The following is a 26,913-nucleotide window of genomic DNA, read 5'->3' as shown; positions in this document are numbered from 1 at the left end:
GGGTAATTGGACACCATTTGCCCCCTTTTGAACCTAGGCTGCCTAGGATCTGGGTGGCCTCCTAGGCGCCACCCGACGTTTTTTGGAACACTGGGTCTAAGTAAGGTCTTTGAAGAACGTGACTAGTTTGGAAGAGGGTCGTAAGCACGTGACTAGATTGAAAAGAAGGAAGGTTTTGTGCTTTGGTGTACCTTGGTTACGATTTTGTATAGGAGAAACACTCAGGTTTCTCCAAGAGATTTCTTGTGACTGGCCTGAATAGAGTGGAATGACAGTACAAGATTTGTGTAGCGTCCCCAAATAGTTGGGATAAAGCGCAGGTGATGATGATGATGATGATACTAAGAAGATTGTGACATAGTTCAAAGGAATCACTCATGGTTTGCTTCACTGACTTTTACATATTTGCTTGGCATCATAGACATCCACCTGTGCTAACACTCTTTCTTGTCTGTGGTTCTACCCTTGCACTACCTACTATGGTTATCATTGAGGACGATTGATCATTTGTTTATTTTCATTGATGGTTGTGCCACCTTAGATCATTTGCAACTTAGATACATGAGCGTGCGCGCACACACACACACACACACACAAAGAGAGAGAGAGAGAGAGAGAGAGAGAGAGAGAGAGAGAGAGAGAGATTTCATCATTAAGGTGAAAAGTTCATTCCTTAAAAATGAAACCAGTTTTCGCTATTTAAAATGTTCAATTTTTTGTGCAGAAAAAAGTATCAAACTTATCAACTAGAAGGTCATAGGGAAAGTTTGATCGTCGAGAGTCCATGAGAAAAAAATAAAAAAAAAGGTTTGATGGTGGAGATCTATACATGCTCTATCGTCCTTGAAAATTTGGGCTGTTACAAACCTCATTGGTTAGGTCATGCCAATTTTTTTTTTCCAATGATAAGAATCGGTCGTAGTTACTGGAATCTTCTACCCCAGGTGGCAATCCCCTCCGTAATCTTGCTATGGCTCTTCGGACAAGGGATTCATGGAGGCTTGGTTTTTTAATTTAGGATTCTCGCTGCCTACTATTTAGGAATCTCATTCTGAGTTATTTGGGAGCTAGATTCCACAACATCAAGTCCAGAGTTCATAGTTTATCTGTGGTTGATCAATATGGTATCGAAGTTGTAATAACACACAGTTGAGATTCAATTGCAAATGCTTTAGAGTTATAGAATTATTGTTACACAAAAGGGTTTGTAGAATGATACAACAAAAAAAACTATTTTATGGTTTTATATTTTACATAAATTGATACTATAAGGTTCGTAGAATGGTTGCAATTATATTATGGAAATATTATGGAATGCTTGGGTTTTTAAAATTCTTTTAACATTCTATTTTTTAAAATTGATTATTTTTAATATAAAATTTGTACTTTCTGTATTCAGCAAAAAAGGATGGGTGTCTAGAAACTCTATTTTACCTCAATTAGTACTCGAGAAACCCTGGTCAAGGGCAATTGAGGACCTTGATTCCAATACTACTAGTGGACCTCGATTAAGGGTACTCCATACATTGATTCCATTACCTGTGGAACCCTTGTTTGGGGAAGTTGAGGGCCTCAATTCCAATACTAGGAGAATATTGGCTAATGGCATTTAAATCGTTGATTTTATTATTAGGGGATTCTTGCTTAAGAATACTCTAATATCTTGAACATTTTGCCATATGGAACCAATTCCTTGGTAGTTATTTGCACAGTTTAAAATTGTTGGGAGCACGATTCCCCAAAGGTTGGGTTGATCCATAAGATGTGCATTGTATGGACAACGCTTCCTATCATAGTTATCTTCTAGCATGTCACGACTTCCCACTTTCGATTCCCAAATCTCTCCAATGCACCTCCTCCCTTTTCCAATGACTATGGAATCTGCTATCTGTTCTGGGTCATGTTCAATTTCTCTTCGTCTTTTTAGTGATTTCCATGTAGTAGAGGCCTGTGACAGATTTGTTTGAGGCTTTACTTTGTTAATATCTTTCCTACTTTGGAATATGGTGGGTTGGAGTTTATTTGGACATTTTGTATTCTTGATGCCTAAAATTTATGCTGTCTTCATTTTATGGTATATCCGTTGTGTTTTAATTTGTCGTTCCTGATAATTTTTCAGAGGTCCCTGGGGTGCACTTTCGCCGATACCAGAAACAAATGCCATCAGTACAGATGTTCAGGTTGGGCCAAAAATATGCATTGTTAGTTTGTTGTTTAACAGCCAAAGACAATTCCGTGACGTTGTGTATTTGATCTCAAATCATTATTGCCAACAGTTGTTTTTGGGAGTCCCAAATTGGCATGCAAAACTTGACTACATTATATATTAGTAATAACATCTGATTGCTGAGTATTACATTTTCCTCTTGTTTTTCTTTGGTGAATTGGATGCGTTTTACATTACGGACATGCTTTACTTTTTTAAAAGCTTAAGTAATGAAATGTTTGCGGCATGTTTCCTTCGTGGGTATTTATGTTGTTTCAAATTTTTCTCAGGAAGTATTTCATAATTTAAAAAGGAGTAACTTTTGGTGCATATAGTTCTTTGTGTGGACAGCGAGCCAAACAATCAAATTTGGAATCAGTTGATGGGATTTTTTTTGTTGTTGTTTTTGTTTTGATCAATAGTAATGTCCATTATATATACAAAAATCTAAATATTGGCAAGAGTCTGAAAACAATAATATCCTAAAATTTACAAACCAAAAAACTCAGTCTTCTTGTTGCCTTAGGTCTAATGAACTGATTCCTGATTTGAATTAGAGGTCTAGGGTTCGAACTTAACTAGTGAAATCAAGGTGACCACCAAGTTCACTTTCCTATTTTCATGTCTACACTCGTAATTTTGCTTCACATAGAAATATGATTTATGAAACATAATTTAGTCTTTTGAATGATGTTAGCTATTAGAGGGGTCTTTTTATTCGAAAAGGAGGCTCACAAATTTCATGTTGTAGAACCAATGTTTGAAAACATGGTGAGGCTGACTCAGACTTGTCCAAGTCACATGGGACTAGCACCATGCCGATTCTGGATGATCCCAGTTTTGACTGAGTTTTAACCGTGTCGGGCCAGGTATGATCGAGTCTGAACCAATTATTTCTTGTCCAAGTCTTGACCAGTCAGACTTGTGAGTCAGCGAGCCAACTTGGATAACCCGACGTCCCCTTCAAAAAAAAAAGGGAGACATTTGCACTGTTCGGTGTTTTTGAACACTGTGTAGAACCCATTACAAGTGCTTGGACCTCTACCTATGTTAAGGTCCACTTTGCCTTGTTTCCATATTAGTTTCTATCCTTTGTCGGACCTGCAATCTCTTTGGTGTTATCATTTTTCCAATGTTAAAACTCTTGGTCTGAAACTCTTGATAATGTTTAACTGCAGGTGTGCGCTAGGATAGACATCTATTTGTGGTGGTAGTCCCATAATCCAGCTGATTGTCTCCTTTCTATTGCCAATGCTCTCTGCTCCCATGTTAAAACGCACTGATTCCTAGTGGTCTGTAGCAATTAAGGCGGCCAATGGACAGGGCCAGGCCTCGGGCTACCGGGCTGAGCCTGGTTCTGGGCCAGGTTTCGGGTCACTTTCGGGTGCCCAGCAGGGCCACTATGGGTGTAAGTGATATTTCGGCGGGCTGGGTAGTTAGCGGGCTGGCCTGGAAAAGCCCCTTTTTGGCATAGGGACGGGCTGCCATGCAATCCATCTTAAGTCATGGCCCGGCCAAAAATAAGGTCCGATACAGCCCAATAAAGCCTGGCCCCGTCCATTTAGTTTTTTTTATTTTAAAAAACCTATTTTCTCTCTCTAAAAATCCAATCTATCTCTAAAAACCCATTCTCTCTCTAAAATCCAATCTCTCATTCTCTCTAAAAACCCATTCTCGCTTCTCTCTAAAAACCCATTCTTTCTCTCTCTAAATTCAATCTCTCTTTCTCTCTCTAAAACCCACTCTCTATAAATCCAATATCTCATTCTCTCTCTTTCTAAAAACCGACTCCCTCTAAAAAAACTCAAATCTCTCCCAACCTATTTCTCTCTCTAAAAAATATTTTAACCCCAAAAGCCCGGGTTAAATCCAATCGTCTCTCTCTTTTACCCTCTATCTAACTTTCATTCTTGCCTCTGCTCTCTCTCTCTCTCAACTCTCTCTGCTCTTTCTTGCCTTTCTGCTCCCTAACTCTCTTTTGCCTCTCTGCTCTCTGTAAACCCTATTTCTCTCCTCTCTCACCTGGTTCTCTTAAGCCACGAACTGCTGAATTGATGAGATCAGCATTGCCCCAATTATCAAAAGATCTCATTCAAGAAATGATGAAGCCTCCTATGAGATCTTATGACCCAAATCTCATACAAGACCCTGCAATTTACAGGTGGGTTTTGCTTCTTTTAATGAAATTCATTCATTATTTTTTGAATTCTGATAGGGGAGAGGAGAGAGAAAAAGTATCCTAGAGAGATAGAGAGAGAGAGAGGCTAGGATACTGTGCATGGTTTATGGGTTCTTTTAAATGCCTAATTGATAGTAGCATATGAATACGTGAATATCAGAGAATAGAATGAGACTTCTATTCAGAAAGAATTTATTGAGAGAGGGTAAAGAACAAGGTTCTCTCTTTAGAGGGATTTTCTAGCTTTTCTCTTAGATTCTTAAGTCGATTAGTAAAGTGATTCTTTGGCTATAGAGAGAAGTTGTCATGGCAGTTTTCAAGCACTCTAATGGGTTTTTCAGGCTATTTCTACTGATTTTGTGCCTTGGATTCTTGGGTCCTTTTAAATTTTCTAAGAAATAATTAGCAAAATATTCTTTCCCTACAAGAAAAGTTGTAAGAGATAATTTTTTAAAAAAAATAATGGGCCGGGCCAGGTCCAATAAGCCTAATGGGTTCTGGTCTGCGCCGGAACAATTTTTTAGTATTAAAAATTTTTTGAAGAGAAAGATTGAGTAAAAAATGGACCGGGCCAGGCCCCGATAGGCTTAATGGGATTCGGGTTGGGCTTAAGTATAAATTGCCAGGCGTTTGGTATAAGATTTGGAGCCTTAACGGGCGAGCCACGCTTTTGACGTTAATTTTCGAGAGCCTTAACGGTCCGGGCCATACGGGTATATCTCCAGGCCAGGCCTTACCCTGCAGAGCCAGATCAGTCCCGGGCTTTACTGGGCCCCAGGCCTGGCCAGCCCGGGCCCTGCCCATTGGCAGCCCTAGTAGCAATGTCTATCCTCTGCAGGACCAGCAATTCCATAGGGGTTGCCGTTTTTCCTATGTTAATACTTTGAGCCCGAAACTTCTTATAATGTTTAACTGTAGGTTTCTGCTAGCATTGATACCTTTTGCTAGTCCCATAACCCTACTGACTGTGTCCTTGTGGTTGCCAATGAGTGGAACATTTTACTTTTTGTTGAAATTAAAACTTGCAGGTTGTATATCAAGTTATCAAGAAACTCTCTCTCAACTTGAATATAAATTCTTTGGATATGACCCAAGTTTCTTTCGAGTTCTAAGGGATGATTCTTAATCTTGCAATTTATTTTTGATAGGGTGGTCGCATATTTGCTGCTACTGGTGATTCTTGTGCATATTCTTGGGATGTGGTATGCTGTCCTTCAACTTCTCTTGAGATAGCTTGAAGTTGATATTTTCTAACCTATATTTAACTTTTTTAAATCAAAGTTGTAATTGTTATTTGCTATCTTTAAACCTTGCATTGATTTTGTTTCCTGAGACCCAGCATTGTTATCCTTTGTCTCTTCTCTCCCCTTCAATTTTTCTTTTTTAACCTTGCATTAGATCTCTAAAATATACTCTTTCAGCATAGCTTTTCTACCGAAGTAGCTTTAAACATAAGTGATTTTGTAGTTAGCAATTCTTGTGAATGAATTTGAACATGTAGGTTATACACATTTACTGTGCTGTCTTTGAATTCATGTATTCATGTTCATACAGCTATTATGATATTATAATTTATTACAGCTAAGTTATGATTTAGCTGACTTATATGTCTAAGTTGCCTTACCTTATGATCCATCCACACTAGTTATGCAGAAGAAAGTTTCCATTAAGATCTCCAAGTTTCTTCTTACTGAGTTTGGGTTCATTTTGAAATTTGTTATTGTATTCCTTATGGTAACTTATATTGATTGTGAAAGCATCCCTAGATAATGGATTCAGTGCAAACTAAAAAAAAATCTAATGAATGAAAGAACCAAGTTTCCATCTTCTTAAGACATAAGAAATAAAGCCCTCATGGCATCATTAAATAAGTTTCCTTTTTGCCACCAAGAGAGTAAAAAAAAAAAAAGCATGATTTGGTCCTTTGGAATGCTATGATGCCCTCATCTATTATCCTTGGGTTGGGAAGAACTTGACCTTGTTGGGTGCATCTCCATGCAACATTGATAAAGATCCTCCTCTCCACAACTCATCAATCTACGATTACTTTGAGAGTAGAAGAGTTCTTTGGGAGTTGAAGCTATAAATTCTACATGCATTACTTTGATTCCCCAAAACATTTCCATTGAAACTTTGAATGATATTCACCCAATCAGCTTGCTTACTAGCCTGCCTTTATGAAATCATTGCTAAAGCTAAAATTCTTTCTTTGATCACTCATAGTATCTTAATTGCACAAGAATGTACTACCAAAGTTTATTACAGGGGAGATTGATCACTCACAATATCTTAATTGCACAAGAATGTATGCAATCCAAGAAATTAGAAAATAGACTTGGTATCCCCTGTAAATTGATTATGGAAAAGGCTTATGATAAAGTGGTTTGCGGTGTACTTCAAGAAATTACAAGGTTGATGAGATTTGAAAATAAATGGAGGAAATGGATTCATGGTAGTTTCTCTAACAGTCATTTTTTGGTAATTATCAATGGTAGTGCTACAGGATTTTTTAAAGACACTATAGGTGTCCGATAGAGGTTTCCATTTTCACTTTTCTCTTTAAGCTGATGGTTAAGGTTATTAGTGTTGTCTATTTTTGAAAGAAATATTAAGTAGATTGTTGAAAAATGATGCGAAAGGAGCCCAAAACTTAAATCCGGCTTTCTCTTGATCTTAAAACAAACAAAATTCAGCAACTATGGTGAAAGAAACAATGGCTGTAAATCAAGCCAAAGGAAGAAAAAACTCTCTTTTATTTAAAAAGTGTAACTTTCCCCTTTGAGGAGAGACTTGGATATTTGTTTGTAGAGTTTTATGAATGAAGAAAAGAGAGCTTTTTCTTCCTTCGGCTTGATTTACAACCATTGTTCCTTTCTCCATAGGTGCTGAATTTTGCTTGTTTTAGGATCGAGAGAAGGCCGGATTTAATTTCTGAGCTCTTTTCGCATCATTTGATATTAGAGCATGGTTCAAAAAGAGTCAGCAACTGCAATGGCTGGTCGTGGAAGTCGCAACCGTAGGAATGTTGAGCCAGACCAAATACACAAGAAAATTGACAGCTTAATGGATATGATTGAAATGTTGTTGCCAAAAGAAAGATTGCAACAACGCACATCGAACAAGATGAGATCTATGGTGTTAGATCCATATTGTGCGAGTTCTTGTGCAGATCGACGTAAATTAGAGCGCGAGTTTGAGTGGGGATGACCTGATGTTATGTTGGATCGCACTTATGGGTTTGTTGTACGACAACATCAACGGGACCATCCCAAAGCTGATGTGATTGACATAGGGGAGTAGATCGAAATCAGTGTAAAGACGAGCATAGAAAGAAATTTTCCACTTCCAAATCCACCCCTAGAGCAGGATCATTTCAAGCTAGGAGACTGATTCCTTCAATGCCGGGAGTTCCTATCCCTTCAACAAAACTACAATTTGGGTATCACATAATTAAACAGACAGAGGTATGTGATTTCTTGATCAAACTAGAGAGTGTGATGCATTGAAATGCACAAAAGTCCTAAATCTAATGAGACAAAGGTTGATGTATGATCAACCTGTTGGAAAAGAAAAGATAATTGAGATATGACTAACGTTTGTTATTGATAGAAGGATGAAGGATTCTAAATATGATAATAAAGAAATCCATCATTGCATCAATCAGAAGGAAATGTTAAGTTTTAACATTATCTCTGTTGAAGATAATGTTGAATTTGCAAGTGAGTCACTCTTAATGAACAAGGAAGAGCAACCCATATTTGAGATTGGAAGAGAAAGCAGAGATACTGGTTTGTGATCAAAGCAAAGTGTTAATGGTTAGACAAGAACCATCTTTGTTGTTATTGAGTGGGGAGATTCCACCCAAGTCTTCCAAAAAGAAGAGTGTGGTTCTACTCTCTATGCGACGACCTGCAGATGAAGGTGATGCTCACGACAATGCTTGTTTCTCTTAATGTCTTTTGAATCTGAAGGGCCATGGGAGGTGCATACCAAGGAACTACCTTTTCTCACTACTTCCAACCATGCCCGTTTGGGCCTATCCTTTGCCCTTTTTGAGCCTTCCACTTGAACAAACTCGTATCTCCTAGTAAGTGTTGTACTGGGTCTACGCCACACATAGTCAGCCCACCTAAGTCTGCTCTCTCATCTTATCACCTATTGATGCCACACCTAAATTTTCTTGAATGTATTGTTTTTCCTTTCTTTTCTTACCATTCATCCATCTCTACATCCTCATCTCTGTTACACTCAATCTATGGGTACATTGTTTTCTGACCGCCTAATATTCTACCCCATAGAGTGAAGATAGTCTCACAGTTGTTCTATAGAACTTGCCCTTCAGCTTCATTAGTATGTGGCGCTCACATAAAATTCTGGTTGCACATCTGGACTTCGCCTACCCGACTCTAATTTTATGTGCGACATCTTCCTCAATCTCTCCATTTCCTTGGATTATTGACCCAAGATATCGAAAGTGTGCTATATTTGATATTTTTTTGACCTTCAATCTTAACTACTTCCTCGTCTCTACTTATATTAGTTGTAAACTTGCATTCCATATAATTTGTCTTAGTCCGGCTAATTTTAAAACCTTTAGATTCTAGTGCATCCCTCCAAAGTTCTAACTTTGTGTTGGCACCGTTTTTGTCTCATCAATCAAAACTATGTCATCTGAAAACAATGTGCACTATGGTAACTTATCTTGTAGGTGCCTAGTTAAGTCATCCATAACTAAGACAACGAGCTATGGGCTCAATAATGACCCCTGATGTAGACCTATTGTCACCGAAATCACTCGTCTCTATACTAGTTGTTCGTACACTAGTTAACGCCCCATCATACATATCTCTCACCAAGTCAATGTAGTGTCTGGAGACTCCTTTCTTTTCCAACACCCACCAAATCAAATCTCAACTGTATCATAAGTTTTCTCTAGATCAATGAAGATCATGTGGAGGTCTTTTCCCTTCGTCCTAAACTTCTCAATCAGTTGCCTAAGTAGGAAAATATCCTCGGTTGACCTCCTTGGTATAAAACCGAATTGGTTTTCTAATACACTCGTTTCATGTCTTAGTCGTTGCTCAATAACTCTCCATGTGGCACATAAGTTTGATCCCTCGATAGTTTACACAATTTTGTATATCTCCTTTGTTCTTGTAAATAGGTACCATAATACTTCTCCACCATTCCCCTGGCATTTTTTTTGTTCTCAATACCATGTTTAACAACTTGGTCAACTAGTGAATTCCAACCTCCCCCATGCACTTCGAAACCTCTATCGAGATACCATCTGGTCCTAAAGCCTTTCCTATCTTTATCATTTTCAAAACTTCTTTCACTTCGGATATCCTAATCCTACTAATGTATCTCCGATCTCTGCCTTCATTTATGCAAACGGTTCCTTCTACTTCCTGTTGTGTTCGTTATTTAATAATTTTTTAAAATAAACTCTCAATCTATCGTTGACCTCTTAATGCATTTAATATGGTCTAGATCCCTACACATTTTCTCTCTCATTTTTTCTAATCTGAAGACATCTTTTTCACCTTTTCTTGTTTCCAGTTTATTGTGTAGATTATCATATGCCTTAAGTTTAGCCTTACTATTTGTTAAGCATTTTTCTTAGTATTTTTTTATTCTTTTAAGTTTTGATCATTTTTATTTGACTGCCAAGTTTTATAACATGATCATTTTTCACTAATGGCCTTCTGAATTTTATCACTCCGCCACCAAGTTTCCTAATTGAAATTTCTTTTCCATCTAGATTCTCCGAAAACTTCTTTTGCCACTTTCTTAATATAGTTACCTATCGCATTCCACATAACATTGACCTCATGTTCAGAGTTATATTTTTCTTCTTTAACTAATTCATCCCTAAATAAGTCTATTTTCTCATTACCACCTAGCTCTTGGACACCTACTAATTTCACCCCTTCTCTTCCATGTCTCTATGCAGATATCCATAACCATGAGCCTATGTTGGGTAACCAAACTCTCTATGGGATAACCTTGCAGTCTTCACATGATGGTCGACCTACCTTCTTAACTAGGAAGAAGTCTATCTGGCTTTTATGTGTGATCCACTTTTATAGGTTCTAATATTCATCTTGCTTTTTAAAGTAAGTGTTTGTTATTGCTCGGTCGTAGGCCATAGCAAAATATAGAATAGCTTCCTCCATCTCATTTCTTTCACCAAACCCATATGGCCTATGTACCCGTTCATATTCTCTACTATTCTTCCCTACATGACTGTTTAAGTCCCCTCTCTGTCTCTCTATCTTTCTAAAAAATTGGTTTGCAAGCCCTAAAACCAACTAAAATGTTGGTTGCCAAAATGCCCCGTAAGAATGGTAATGTAAAATAAAATAAAAAGGCCAAAACAAAAAAAAAATTTGAAAGTACAAAATATTTTATTTTTTGTGTTTTATTTTTCATGTTGGGACTTGTTGGCTAGGTCTGAATCAGTGGAACGTCCTAGTCTAGGTATTAAACCAAATCTTCTATTGTTTGGTACTGGTTCAACGACTCCACTAATTCAAACCCTTGGATTGACAAGTGGGGCTCCCTATCTCTGGTCAGACTATTTGGTCCAGTCTTAATATCATTGTTTTCTTATGATTTTACATTATTCTTGGTGTCTATATCCTTGTCCAATCTTGTTAAGAAGGAACTATTTAAGATTTTCACCATCTAGATGGTGTAGATTGGACACTATCTGAAAATATGTGTCATGTATTGATATTGTTTTAAAAGATGTGTCGAATTTACACCGTCCGAATAAAATAGGTCGTGTAGAGTATCATAACGCTTTTTGTAAATAAGGTTGCAACCTTGTACAAACTGCACCCATATATATATATATATATATAGATATATATATATATATATATATATAGATATATATATATATATATATATATATAGGGAAATGATATCATGTCACCATGCCATTATAGTATAATCAAATCACACTTCTAGAAAACCATATTTGTGGTATTTGTATGACCTGAAATTGTGCACACACACTGTCTTCATCTCAATAATCAATCTCAAAAAAATAAAATAAAAATTGCACACACCCTATATATGATCAAAATGAGGCCCCTTCAACTATGAATCTAGACTGTCCATTTGGTGAATTTCAAGATCTAGGCCTTTATGAATTCAAAATCTAAATTTTCTTTTTTAACTTTGTTAATCTAGAGATAATAAAGTTATCTAAAAAATTAGGGAGATAATAAAGTTATCTAAATAACTAGCTAAAAAATTTTTGGTTTGGTTCTTTAAATAACTAGCTTTTTATCTGTTTCTTGTTTCATGTTGTAGGAGACAGGTAAATGCACAATGGAATTTAGAGGACATTCGGACTATTTGCATTGCATTGCTGCTCGGTGTTCCAGCAATCAGGTTTGAATTGTTGCTTGAGAGCTTGGGTAATTTCAATACCATGGGGGTTTATGGAGCTTTTTATCTTTCTAAACCCTAAATCCTAGAGTCCCAAACCTATCATTGAGGTTATGATGTATCTGTGCCAAGCCTGGGCATGTCGTCCCCCCTCCCTGGGGGGGGGGCCTGATGCGGGCGAAACGTGGAATCTCCTAATGATTCTGCTGCTGGAGCAGGGGGAAGGGATACAGTAGGAACATGAATTGGGAATAGTGATGGAAACCTGGCCGGCCAACTTTGTATAGTGATCTTATAAGTAACTAAGTTAGTCAGTTGTCCTGTTGTCATTGGCAACTTCCATGCACTTATCTTAAGTCGAGCCCTACTAAAATGTTATGTGCAATCGACAGGTTGTCTTCTATCGTTGACTACTCTGACTGAATTGAGAAACAAGTGAGATTCAAATAATTCCTTTCTCGGTTTCCATCCGCCTTTGATAGACAAAAGAGAAAGACTTGCTGATGAGGCAAGCGACGCTTATTTCTCTTTATGTACTGCTGGGGACATACATTAATGTGTTCCTTAGTTTCTATTGTTTGTTATAGCAACATACTTCCATATCGATCGTCATGGCAGGAATTGATATCTGCATCATCCTCAAAAAGGCCTACCTCCTTTTGTGCACTCCTCATCTCCTTCTTGAGGATGATCCACTGGACGCATTGCAATGGGTTTTCTGCCTAACCCACCGGCTTTCTCCTGCTTTTCTAAGCTTATGTGCAGCATTGTTGAGATTGGAAACTATACCAACAGCACCTCGACTTCAGGAATCAATGACTTTTCACCACAGTGTCTTGCATGACTATACCATTAACATGCAAGACATTGTGGTGCTTGTTCCTTCATTTTTTTCCACAAAGGTTCATGCAGCTGGAGCCAGCTTTGCAGCTTGACCTTGATGACACTCAATATCATGTACTCATGTACCTATACATATATTGGCTACTGGTATGCCATTTTCACCTCAATAATAGGGAAGAAGTATATCATATCTATAAGCTGGGGATCATGGCCAAGAAGCAGCCCACTGACTACCCTTTCCTGGCCCATCCCTTATCGATGACCATCTTGCCCATTTCCATTGGATGACTAGCTAGATATATTTGTTGACCTAAGCCTCGTGTGTCAGGGCTTGGCTCCCGAGCTGTACGTGAGCTGCCTCTTAGGGCACTTTCAAAGAATTTGAAGCCTCCTATCTCTTCTCTTCTTATCACTTTTTATTACTATTAGAAGGTAGCTTGCTTACCATTGCAAAAAAGACTTCTTCCAAAAATTTCCTCCCTCCTATTGGGGCTATCAGAGAAGTAGCTTCATTCCTTTACTTTGTGTGTGCTCAGTCAAGGTTCCTTGTTCCTTAGTGTAGTCTTTGCCCATAATTGAAGACTCTGTTTCTTAGCCTAGTCTCCAGTACATACTCTTCTTGTCCCTTAGTTTTTCTATACTCAAGTAGAGGAAATAAGTGAGACTACCACCCCTTAGAATCAGTTCTTCCATATAGATTACGCTACCAACATTACCGCAGGGCCCGGTTTGTCTTGATTTCCCATTGGTGAACAAGAAGGAAGGACTGAACTGGACATGCAAGAGTTCTCTAAATTTACCAAGTCCTATAATTCATCAAAATCCTATTAAGAGTCTGAGATGATTTGTAGGACGATGTGCGTCATCACTGATTCATCGTATGAATCACATCAGTACGAGGTTTTGGAACAAATTATGAAGACATTATAAACTCTAAATGCATGATAATACATGTAAGAAACAAATAGGATTCACGTACAAGAATAATCATGGTGGCTGCATTACTACGGAGATGGGACTGATGTTGGATACTTCGTTTGCTTGGTCCAATCATTGTGTGGGTCGTGCATTCTCAAATTTAGAAAGAACTATAGCCCTTTGGTTGGGGGAGCTATCTCTGGTGGTGGTGGTGGTCATCGCTTTCCTGAAGCTGATGTGGGGTCATGTTTCCGTGTTGCTACACTCACAACCCTTCTGTGAAGGTTTGGCACCTTTTACTTTGAAAGCATCAGACTGGAATCCTTTGAACTGAAGGACTTGGTGGCAATATGGTAGAGCAGGTGAATCTCAATTGGTGCTCTGGCTATAGAATCGCGATAAAGCTTCATATTTTATGTCTTGCATTAAGGAGTAAATGAATCCAAATTCAGGAGGTTAGAGCAGAGAAAGAGTTGTATAGTGATGGAATTAGTTGACATGAGCTGAACAGAAGAGGAAGGTTTAGTCTCTGAGGAGGGAAGAAACAAAAGATTGAATCTAAAAGTTCGACAGGAATTCATCCTGAAGATGGAGTAAATTCATTGGCGCCAGTGTGGTGGACCAATGATGGATATACAACTTTGTGGAAGCTACATGATTCAGTTGTTTGTTAATAAAGGGGAATTTTGAGGAGGGTATGTGTTGCTGATCATGAGAGTTTTGCTTTTTGTCATTGAGCTCAAATGATTTGGTCCTTAGGTTTATTCTTCAGCCGACTTGATGGGTGGTTGTGGATCTTGAAGTGGTCCTTGCTACCCTGCTACTGGATAAGCAATGCAGTACACAGCCCTACCCTGTTGCTCTTGGGAAGGATGGCATTACCTCCTAAGAAAGAGCCCAACCCTATTACTCTTGTCTAGGAGGGCAAGGCCTCTCCTGTCCAAGAGCCCAGCCCTCTTACTCTTGTCTAGGAGGGCTAGGCCTCTCCTATCTAAGAAGTATGCCCTATCCTAGTAGCTATTTATGGAGTGTCCCCCCCTAACTGCGCTATTCCCCCCATGGGGGTAGTTAGCTACTAGCTCAGAAGAGGAATGTAATCCCCCTTGGCTTGGCTTCCTCCTTCCAGGGGGAGGTTGAATTAGGTGTACCATTTCCTTGTCAAAATTCCAAGCCCTCTATCTACAGTGTTATAAGTCTAATTTTCGTATCATATGATATAACAGAGGCATGACTAGCTATGATGATAGACACCTCAAGTCCAAGGCATCTTAGTATCCTTATAAGAGGTTTATTCTATTAGCGATTAAGTGGTCTAGTTGTTAGGAGCCAAAGCCAATCAAATGGTCTTGTCTTGTTGTTGGTATGTGGATCGAGTCAAGTCTTTAAGGAATGTGCACTATAACCGTCTTCTAGTGTATGTATATATGAAGACTCAGAGCCATCTTAAAAATGCACAAAACAAATACCAATTTCCCAAAACATCTTGACTTAAATGTCAATACTGAAGGACGTAGTTGATTATAGAAAGAGTGGTTCCCAAGATTAAGACGTGGGATTGGGCAGCACGAAAGAAGATCAGTCTATAGGGTTCCCCTAATCAATTTCCTCGGGCGCTTAGAAGGCATAATAGAATTTTCCTGGGAGTTGATTGGGTCTTGACGATCATCCAATCTTAGAACACAGGGATATAAGCGCCCCTGCAAATCTTAAAGTGATTGCTTTTGTTATACACATGAAATACTGTCCATGGTTTCTATAAATTTGATGTTGGCTGTATGTTTCTAGAATTTGATTAGAATCAAAAGATTGTGTGCTTCATCTGTTCATTTCATGACTTTGTTGTGGTTATTTGAGTTGGTTATTATGTTCTGTTTGTTCATTATGCTAATGACAATTTTTTCTGCAGATCATCACTGGTTCTGAGGATGGAACAGGCCGAATATGGGGTGAGCTTAAGATGCATTTCTTTATTTAGACTTTTGAGGCTTCTTATCATTATGTGTTTTCGTCTTGTTTCTGAATTAAGCAAATTTTGTGGGCTAAACTTGACATAGTGATTGGTGTTCATTTCAGGATTACAGATGTTGGAAAACATTTTACCTCTTTTATGTTTGTCACAACAAATTTGTACCACTCATTTGTGCTAATGTTTGATGCCCTTATGCACTGTAATCTTCAAAAGATTATGTTTTACGAATATGAGATTTGACCCACTTGACCTCACTGATTCTTTTCGAAATCATCTATATTGGAAGGTTCACTATTAAGCTTGTTGGAAACAAGAATTTAGCAAATCTGTATGAGCCTCTTCCACTGGTCATTTTTGCAGACAATCTTGTTTGATCCTCTTTGTAACTGTACTGAATGTCTTTGATGAGGTGTGATGATCTTTGTTTCCTGAAAATTGTTTCGTTCGTGTGTTGGCATTTCCAAGGGTCTTGCAATTGCAATTTACATATTTAAGGTTAATTAGAAAGATTATGTTTTTTAAAGCTTATTTAAGGCCATCCTGCACAAGAAAATGATTTGGCTTTAGAAATCAAGTATCCTCTTCACCTCTGCAACCCGTTTTCAGGGCTTTTAATATGTAATCTTTAGTGCTAGAATTGAAACTCAATAAACTACTGCAGACTTTACTTTTATTTGCAATTGGAAATTCAAATGGCATTGGGAGCACACACTGGTGGGATTCTCTCCCCATCATTCTGTAACAAGAATTTATAACCTGTAGTTCTTTTTGTTAGGGAAACTACGCCATGGCCGGTCCCATGCCGGGAGAAAGGAGGGTTGTGTTAGATAGGCAGCCAGTATATAACTTTGCCACATCCTTTTACAAACCCTGAACCAATGTTATATGCTCATGCTAGGGCGTTCCTTGTAATGACTTAGGGTATGGCCCTTGATAGAGCGGAATGACAGAACAAGATTCATGTAACTGACCCCAGATAGTTGGATGTGGCTCGAATGATGATGATGAATTCTTTTTGTTGGGGAAGATCTGGCATTTATATGTATATCTCCTATTCTATTATAGGATATGATATTTGATTGGGTTCAATCATATCTTCATTTTCTGTTTCCAATCTAGCTGTGAATGTCCAATATGGGATGATAATTGTGTAGGGCAGCTGTTAAATGTTTTAACTCATGGGCCTTATTTTCTCTCTTCTTAGCTGAAATCCCCTTTTAACTTTGTTCTACTTGCTTTTCTAAGTTAATTTCTTGGAGCCATCAGGCGTTTGAAATGTCGGTTCCTCCATTATATGAAGATATCCTGGAGGATTTCTGTTCCTTGCTTATGACAAACGAAGGAAATGTACAATTTGTTAAAACAGGATTGAAGCAACATGTTCTATTTATGTTCTTTGAGTAATCTGTCCAGAGGTTGTTATTTCCAGGAACCACTGAATGCTGTCTTTGGACTTGAACCCCTTATTCTGAACCTTCATTTCCTCTTAGTTCATTCTTGTTTTTCTAGCATGTTCCTTTTCAATTAAGAAAACTGATATCTATAGGAGCTTTTAACTTGATTATAGTTATCTTTCCTGGGGCTTAAACTCAGTCTTCATACCTGGAAGTTAATATATTTACTTTTTAAGACCCCATTTGGTTTTAAATAACCTTTTGCTAGTTCTTTTCTTCATGCTGTTCTCATTTCTGTGTTCTTTGCATTGCTAAAACATTAGACTGTAGAAGTGGCAAGTGTACCCGTGTTCTGAATCCAACAAAAGATATGACAGAGGGGAAAGGTCAGAAGCATGCCTATCGATGGGTCAGCTGTGTTGCTGTTGATGCAAGTGAAACTTGGTTGGTAAGAGTTTCCCATGGCAGCCGGGATTTGTCTGGTGATATTTAGAGATTTTTGTTTTAAAATGCTGTCATCTAAAATAGTCCACATAGTGAATTTATGGCACTGTTAATTTATACCCCTCATGTACCATTTACTGGTTGGAAAGTGACAGGTTTGCCTTATTATTGTATAAATCCCATACTTTTGTATGCATGGAGTAAAATGATTATTGTTTCCCTCTGTTTAATAAACTAGTGGGCTCAAAAGTAGTCAACCTGTCAATAGTATACTGCAGAACAAGTTATGGACTCAGTACACTAATGTGGCAAAATTGTCATTTTTCATTTTGCATTTATTGGGTTGTTTAGAAAACAAGAATATATCATGATACTTGTATCTTACCGTTCAGTATGCTACAAGTAACATCAGCTGTCTGCTATCAACAAGGAATGGCTGTGTGAAATATTCCTCTGCTCAAGCATCTATGTGTGCTTGAGCAGATAACATTTTACATCAGCTTTCTGATGTTCACGATAGGCAACAACAGATGGCTGATGTTACTTGTAGCACACTGAATTATGCTACACTTTTCGTAGTATACGAGCCAATGTTTTGAAAATTGGAGTGAAATCGGGACTTGGGCAAATCTTAAAAGACAAAAAAGTTTTTCCTGATTTTTTATGTTTTAATTTTTATTTTTTTTGCTTTTTGAGAAAAAGTAGGAAAAAGCGGATGGATTCTCCCCCATTTGGAACCCTCTTTCATCAATTTTTTCACAGATTGTTCTTCTCCTACCCCTCTTTCAGATACACAAAAATTTTAATGGATTAAATCATTTTGCCAAGATCAAGACATCAAAAACTCGCCATTTTTAGGGCAAGATCCCAACCCACTATTTCTTTGATTTCTCCCCATTTTCTCAACCACAATTCATGAAATTTCGTGTCAAAGAAACCAATTCGAGCCCTCTAAGGGATACCTAACACAATTTCTCAGATTTTATAAAAAAAAGGAACAAAAGAAAGAAAAACATGTTCGAAAGGAAGGTTTTTGAAAATCCAAGGTTAGATCTACAGATTTATGAGTTTTGATCCTAGATTTCTTTGGGTGTTCCTCTCTAGAAGGTGTCAGTCTTCAATCTAATACTGGTATTTTCACAATTTAAAACATTATCTTTGTAGAATTTGAATTTTTTGTCATTTTTACTTCTTCTGCCAGAGCACTCAAAATTTCAAAACGATCACATATTTCCTTTTTATTTTTTTCTTTTGCAAGATTCCGTTAAGTTTTCTGTTGTGTTGTGTTAAACTTAATTCTACAAAGGTATTGCATGATTTAGACAATATTTTTGTAGATTTCAAACTTTTCTGGTTGTAGATTCATGTTGTTTGATAAAAACCCTCGGATTTCACTAAGGTTTTTCTTTTAAAGAGTGTAATCTTTGATCTATAACAGGCAGTGAGTGATTTAAAACAATATTTATAGATTGTGGCTTTTTTATAATTTTTTTTATCTTTTGAAAAAATCTTGAATTTTCAATTATTTCTTGATGATATTTTCATCAATATAACTGATGTTGTGGCGCATTTTTTCTCACAAACCAAGTAACCAACATAAAATCATTTTTAATTTTTTTTGTATTTTGTTATAGTTCTTTTGTTGGCTCTGTATATCTGAACAAGTCGAGCTAGTTCGAACTAACAGATTTACAGAGCCAGCTCAGAATCAGCAGGTGCCCAGTTTGGTCACCCAAGCAGGTTTTGAAAACACTGCTACAAACCGTTACGTAACATTCTGGAGTACGATAGACCTTTTTCAACCATTATATGGAAAGTATGGTCATTGCTGTTTGTGATTTCATTACGTGTATTTTTAAATTGGCAGGTGGCAACTGTGAATAATGCACTTAAAACCCCATTTATCTGTGACTTCAATGTACATGACACTTATAGAAGTCTATTGGGTGTTACAGTGGAGCTTATTGCATGACCCTGCTAGAATGTATCTTTTGTGGGTTGGCCATGTTCTATAATTTCTGAAATTGCATATTATTAGGGATATCTATTCTCATATTCATTTCAAATGTATGATCTCCAAGAAAGATGTGATTGTGATATTGTTAGTCAGTAGGAGAGCTATTTATATTGTATTTATGCCCCGACCAATCACTTTGTTGGTTTATGCATATACCTGGTCTTGTTTTACCTAGAAGTTCAGTTTCATTCTCGGGTTTGGCATTCCCAATCATATGCAGCCAGACCAAGGTGATTTCTTGACACAATTCTTGTTGAAAATTTGTTGCCTCTGTCTCCCATGAATGTTGTCGCTTCTCCTGGAGTGTTTTGCGATAGTATCAAACTTTGCCAAAGATTGCTGGTGGAGCATATCCTTCTTAGTTATTGTGCTGCTGGTGAACTTGATGTGTCCCCTTTAGACACTCCATATTCAAAAGTTGTGAGAGACAGTATCTTGTTTCATAAGAAGCTATTATAATGGTAACAGTATGTGTACAATAGTATGAGAGATGGAGTATAAGCTCAACCTTCATTGAGTTTCTGAAAAAGGCATTCAAACCCTTAGAATTCCTCATGTGAAGATGACAATTGAGCATTCCAGCCAATGCACATGTAGTCTAGGAAGAGTATCATTTGAAGCCTCAAATAGATTTTGGTTAAAGTTTTCATGCACAGAAGGCCCAAAGCACTCCATCATTCTGAAGCACATTTCTTGAGCGTTTGATTTAGTCAAGTAATATTTGTTCCAAGGTTTAGATCAGACATGTTCTGCGTGAAGAGTATCGAATCCAAGGTCATTCCCGTCATTCAGAAAATTTCTTGGAGATTGAAAAGAAGCTTAATGGTAATTTAGTGGTTGTGTGGTGAGTCTGTAGGCAAGGGATCAACAAGAGAGCTGAAATGAAGACTTCAAAAGGACATCCATTTCCTTTGATCACCTATGGGTTCCCATTTTTCTTGCATGTTCCTCGTATGCGTGAATCATCTAAAAATGGACGCCTGATTTTATTGATATCAGTCACATTCTCAAAAGGTAATTTCAATAAATTATTTCTCATTATCAATCACTATTCATTGAGGATTGATCTGCCCCACCTGATTTGATCCCTTTTGCTGATGCTGACTAGGTAAAATGTCTAGATTATAGGAGGCCCACAACTTTATCCTAGTTTTTGTTTCGCTCCTCCCAAATTTTGTAAGGACAAGAAACAAGGCGACTACATTGCTTTATGCTCTTTATGCAACGGATTGCTGTGATTTTCATTAGGAGTTGAACCAAATGTTCACCTTTCTATGTTGACAATATGATCGCAATCATCATCATCTCTATTCATGGCTCATGAGAACAGACATCCAACTTCCATCAATTTTCTCCCAGATTTAGATCTCTTATAGTTTAACTAGATTGATGATTAATGAGAAAAATCTATCCTTTATTGTGCATAATGTTTCAAAAAACTTTAGGCATCCTGTTAATTTTGTTGTTTTTTTGGCAATTTATATGTATTCCAGCTCACTTTTTCCATGCAAATATATACACATGAATGGTGAAGCACATTGAAAACTTCATGTCATTGAAAATTTAGTGAAAAAAATAGAAAACATAAACTAGTCAACCATCCAATCCAAACTGAGTATGGCATACTCCATACTGACACATGAACACTATTAGAACTATAGACAAGATGAAATTCCAACAATGAAGAGTAAGCTTATGGATGTTTCTTAAAATCTCAGGGTTTTTTTTTTTTTTTAGTTCACATAGATCTCAAAAGATCAATAGATTTGGAGGCTTAGATTCGAGTTGTTTTTTCATTTTGGGAATTTAGAATACCCCCAATAGCCGCTTATGAAAAAATGGTGGGTCAAAAAAGTACTTTAGTCTCAATTCTCAAAAAAAAAAAAAGTACTTTAGTCTAAAAAAAAGGGCCTAGTACTTGGCCGCCCGCCTGGCCGGGTGCCTAATTAGTAGTTCCCAAGGAGGACCGCCTAGCCCTGGGGGTACGCCCTGAGGTCTGCCGGGGGCCTAGATGGACTGTTTTTTGAAACAATGATTGTACGAATTGATGCTTGTAGATTCGGCTATGTTCTAGGTTGTTAACAGTACGTTAGCAATTATATCCTGTATGTTTTCTCTTTTAATGTTGAGGTTGAATAATCGCTATTACTTTACTTTAGTTATTTGCCGTTTCATTATTTTGTTTATATTGTAACCACTGCCCATGATGATACACATAACCTCTTAACGAAAATTCTGAGGTCATGGTGCATAGTGTCTTTCAGGCTTGTGGGAGTGGCAGCAGTTTATCCCTCTGGAGTCTTCCTACGTATGATTGCATTTGGAGCTATGAGACTCAATTTCCAATTCAAGATGCATTGTTTGATAAGAACCAGGTTAGTCCATGTGCCTCTTATTGTTAGCATGGTATCTTCTTAGTCCTCTTTGTGTAGTTTGTTCTGTAAAAGTTCATACCATTGAATTTGTAGTTAAACTCTTGTTCACCATAGTATCTTCAACCCATTTTTGTGCATTGTTCAATCGAGTGAAATACCACACAAAGATATGGAGTGGGTCTCGTTTTTTTTTTTTTGGTAGCAAAAGGATCTGGTTGGTTATGAAATATTTACCTCGCATTCCCATTGTGATTAGAGAATTTATTTTTACTATGGTATGCCATGTTAATTATATTAATACATATGTGAGGTTGTCCCATTCATTCTTTATTATTTGCCCATATCAGAGTTTTGGGATCTCAAATGTGATAGGAAACTTTTTTTTGTTGTGGATTGAACTTCCCACATACAGTCCCTATGAGATTGGAAGAATATCTACCTAAAATGATGTAACATGTTGATAATATTAGAACACGATCTGTAAGTAAGACTACTGTCACTCAATTTCGCAATTTTTGTTCACAGCATATAGAAACATACATATACAGACTCATGCATTCAAGGAATTAATTTACCAATAAACACCTGTTGAGAGTATCTCATTTATGAGTTACTCTTTCATATCTTAGTAGACTTGAGTGATGTGCTTATAGGATGTGTATCACAACCTCTTGTTCCGATAATTATTCCTTTCCCCCAGTGTTTTCTCGTATATATTATTCGATCTTGTTGCATAGGCTTTTATGCATGAAGAAAAAGTGGAAAATTAAATTGGACTTTTTTTCTGAACCTTAAACAAGTAAAATCAGTAGTAGTTGAGAAAATCATAGCTGTAAACAAGCCAGGAGGAGAACTTTCTTCTTTCATAAAATAAAATTTATTTCAATAATAGCCCCCCAAAATTTGACATGCAACCTTTTATAAGCCTATCATCATTATCATAACCTTTTCCCAATTAATTGGGGTCGGCTACACGAATCCTGGTCTACTATTCTACTATATTAAAGGCCATACCCTCAGTGAGGCCATAAGTCCCCATATCTTTCCGAGCTACTTCCAACCACGTCTTTTTAGGCCTACCCCTTACCCTTTTAAGTCCTTCTCTAACTCGCACCTCCTAACAGGTGCTAAACTTGATCGGCGCCATACATGGCCAGCCCGCCCAAGTCTTCTCTCTCTCATCTTATCACCTATCGCTGTCGCATCTAAATTCTCCTGAATGGATTGATTTCGAAATCTATCCTTTTTTGTCTTGTCATTCATCAATATCTGCTATACTCATTCTATGGGTATATTATTTTTTGTTCGCCCAACATTCAGCCCCATAGGGCAAAGCTGGTCTCACAGCTGTCCTATAGAACTTGCCCTTCAACTTCATTGGTATGCGGCGATAACATAAAATTTCAGTTGCACATCTCCACTTAGCTCACCCAGCTCTAATTCTACATGCTGCATCTTCCTCAATCTCTCCATTTTCTTGGATTATCGACTCAAAATATCGAAAGTGCGGTCTTTTTTATACTTCCTGGCCGTCAATCTTAACTACTTCATCGTCTCTACTTCTATTGTTACTAAACCTTTTATAAGCCTATAAAACCCTAAAATCAACTTGAGACCCAAGTAAACAATTTAAAACTCTAAAATACTCCTAAATAATACCAAAATTCCAGAAATACCCCTGTGAACGGTACCCATTAACAGTATATGTGAGCAGTACCATGAACAATACTCTTGAATGGAAACCAGTGAGTAGTAAAAAAATATAAAAAAACACTATAATCCTTAAAAAAAACTTAAAAAAGCCTAGAAATAGACTATAAAACTAAAATTAAAATCCACATCCTTTGAAGTTAAACAAATATTAAAAATAAGAATAATTTTGCCATCCATGATTCTTCCTTGGTTGGAGTAAATTCATCCTCGAGTTTTAAACCGAGCTAGGTTGAATTTTGTGTTAAACCCATGATCTTCTTCAACCTTGAAGGCCTTGTTACGATCATCAGAACCAATGAGTTATAAGCGGACCGCCCAGCGCCTAGGCGGTCCAGAAGGCCTGGGTGCATCGCCCAGGCCTAAGCGGCTAAACTAGGCGGGCGGTCCCTGGGAGGCCACCTAAGAGGTACGACACCCACCTTGGCGGCCCTGGGTGGCCGCCCAGGGGCGGAAATACTATTTGTTGAGGGTTTTTTTGAAAAAAACATTGTTTTTAAATGTGAGTTTTAGGTTCATTTGAAACCTAAACCTACTAGAGCCCATTTTAGAGAGAGAGAAAAGCCTAATAAAAAAAACTAGATTTTGTGATTTTCATTGGATCAAACTGTTTCTTAAAGTTATAGGAAATGGATCCAAACATCACCCATTAATATTATATTTAGTTTTGGAGTTTTTTTAGGCCTATTGGAAGGTGTTTTGAATATTTTAGCACTATAAAACATCTTAGAGGTGGAAGTTTGGAGTTCGAGCAATCAAAGTAAGTGCAAAAATTTATTTTTTAGATTGGTTGTATTATTTTGAGATGTCTTCTTTAGGATCTAGTCAAAGTGGTGATCCGGGTTGGAAATATGGATATAACTCGAATTCGAATGACAAAAATTTGCGTAAGATGCAATTATTGTGAAAAAGATACAAAAGGGGGCATAAACTGGTTTAAGAAACATCTTGCCAGTATTAAGGGGACTGTTGCCCCTTGTAAAAGTGTTCCTGAAGCTATTAGAGAGGAGATTAACCAATATATGAGTTCATTAAAACACAAACAGGAATAAATTCCTTATCATTTGGATAGGTTTATTTCTTGTTCTACTAGAAGAAGTGATCCGGGTTGGAAGTTTAGTTATAACCTGAAACCAAATGATAAAAATTGTATAAGGTGTTATTTTTGTGAAAAATATACCAATGGGGGTATTAACCGATCCAAGAAACTCCTTGCCGATATTAAAGGGAATGTTGCATCTTGTAAAAAGGTTCTTGAAGCTATTCGGGATGAGATTAGGCAATATTTGAATTTAGTAGAATCAGAAAAGGATGAAAATGAGTCTTGTTCTATGGAAATATCTTCTTCAGGTTCTTTTAGAAGTGGTGATCCGGGTTGGAAGTATGGTCACAACCCAAATCCAAATGACGAAAGTCGTACTAAGTGTAATTATTATAGAATGAATACTAATATGGGTATTTACCGGTTCAAAAAACATCTTGCCGGTATTAAGGAGGATGTTGCCCATTGTAAAAATGTTCTTGGGGCTCCCAGAGAGGAGATTATACAATATTTGAGTTTAGAGAAGTACAAAAAGAAAGAAAACGGTGAAGAGGCACTAGGTAGAGCAGCCAAGACTCCTAGGGCCTCATCTGCACAAAATAAGAGGAAGGTAAAAGAAAAGGAAGAAGAGGCAAATTTAGAAGAAACTTACGAGGACGAGCGGTATGTTGAAGAGGGAGATGGCTCTGATGATGAAGGCCTCGAATCTGATGCATATGATGAGGCTTACCCTACTCTTTCTAATGATGATGATGATGATTGAAGAATAAAGAGTTGAAGACGCTTGACTCTTGTCCTTGGTGTTGACTATTGAGTCCTGGACTCTATATTTTTAGAATTTATGTATATTTTTTTTCTTATTGTTAGTTTCTAGTTTATACTATCTCACTCTTGTGTGTATGCTAGTATGGTTCCAGCATTGTATGCAAATATGGATTATGGACTATCTAAATTCTCCTCATTCATTAAATACTTAAATTAACATTTTTCTTTCTACTAGGCCGCTTAGGTTCTGAGCACCCGCCTAAGTTCGGGGCACCCGCCTAGGCGTTGGGTGGCCTGGACCCCCCTCGGACGCCTAGCGCTTTTTGAAACACTGCTTAGAACAATATTCAAACTTTTCTATCTTTTGATACACAACAACTCAATAATATATGTGATCATCATCAATCTTTTTTTTTTTTTTTGAGAATGTTTCAATTCATCATCAATCTTTTTATTAGTGAAATAAGATGCATCTTTATGATCAGGCTCCATGTTTTTTTTATAATTCTTAATCATATTCCCAAAATCCTCATATGTTCTAGCCTTCCTGCTTTGTGCCTCCTTTATCACCTTTTTTTGGCATCTAAAATCTTTATAGGCTCAAGCTCCTCTGGGTTCAAGTCAACATCTTGCTTCTTCATTTCGCCATTCACGAGGAAATTAGATATCCTTGCTGCCTCAAGGCCAACTTCTTTCCTATCATCTTGTTCTTCATCAGATATAAGACCTTCATCAAAGATGAGTTACCCGTGACATTAAGGAATGATGATTCCAATTGGGGAACCAAACCTACTTGTTCTTCACCTTCAATTGGTTCCTCATCAAACTTAGATCGATTAACTTCAACGTTGAAATCCCACAATCTACTCTTCCGAACATGAGGCTCCCAGCAATGAGTGCATGCATAGAATGTGTTCTAAAAAACAATGTCCAACTCATAACCGCTATCATCATGCATTGAGGCTGATTCATGTCATTCTCCATAAAAACCCACACGATCTGGATCTATCCCAGTATTCCTCTTCATTTAGGGCACGTTGTTGTTGTTCTCGTTTGCGCAACAATAGCTTTGTAGCCCTCTCCATCAAGTTGTTGATTTCCTTGTGCAATTGGATCAGATTGGTATCCTTATGACTAAGGCCTCCATGACCAGCCATCATAATATTTAACCGTCTTCGAAACATGCTCTGATACAAATTTGATGTAGAAAAATAGAGAAAAGAGGTATAAAACAATTCAATAACCATCAAAACAGGCTAGATTTGAGTGGATCTAGCTTTTCTAGCATACAAAAGTGACCTTAAAACCCTAGATAGGGCTTGCTGGTGCTATTCACAATATGTTTTTGCTATTCACACCCCAAAAGTGTTAGAAACCCTAATCACTCTAGGCCTTTTTATTACATTATAATAGAAAAAGACCAAAACTACCTCCTCTTAAGTTAAAACATTATAAAACTACTCCATAAGTCCCTTCACTTAAAAGAAAATTCGTAGTGACCTTTTATCCATCCCTTCACTTAAAAGAAAATTCGTAACAACACTTTTAACCCTGATAAAACAAGTAATTCTATTAGTATTCGAACTACTTTTCTAAACATCTCCTTAAAATTCTAGAAAATATAAAAAAAAAATCCTAGACTGGCTA

The 26,913-nt window shown here is 37.3% G+C and overlaps 1 protein-coding gene across 50 annotated transcripts in view; it reads left to right on the top strand.

The window, feature by feature from the left end:
- Window positions 1–26,913, top strand: part of DWA1 (DWD (DDB1-binding WD40 protein) hypersensitive to ABA 1) — a 71,652-nt gene that overhangs the window by 32,814 nt on the left and 11,925 nt on the right. For 37 of the 50 annotated variants that reach the window (XR_016055903.1, XR_016055902.1, XR_016055904.1 and 34 more), the window contains 6 exons: window positions 2,120–2,180; window positions 5,534–5,587; window positions 11,712–11,792; window positions 15,457–15,496; window positions 17,237–17,361; window positions 21,639–21,749. Coding sequence is in view for 14 of the 50 variants with exons in the window: in XM_088867392.1 (XP_088723518.1) it covers window positions 2,120–2,180; window positions 5,534–5,587; window positions 11,712–11,792; window positions 15,457–15,496; window positions 17,237–17,361; window positions 21,639–21,749 (472 nt within the window). In the remaining 36 variants the exon portion in view is untranslated. The remainder of the gene's footprint in view (window positions 1–2,119; window positions 2,181–5,533; window positions 5,588–11,711; window positions 11,793–15,456; window positions 15,497–17,236; window positions 17,362–21,638; window positions 21,750–26,913) is intronic. The other 13 variants (XR_016055913.1, XR_016055900.1, XR_016055899.1 and 10 more) reach the window with 1 other exon arrangement.

This window comes from Amborella trichopoda, chromosome 5 (assembly GCF_054954075.1).
Source record: "Amborella trichopoda isolate Santa Cruz 75 chromosome 5, AtrichopodaSantaCruz75HAP2 v2.0, whole genome shotgun sequence".
NCBI lineage: Eukaryota > Viridiplantae > Streptophyta > Magnoliopsida > Amborellales > Amborellaceae > Amborella > Amborella trichopoda.
This window is presented reverse-complemented; position numbering and strand designations above follow the sequence as displayed.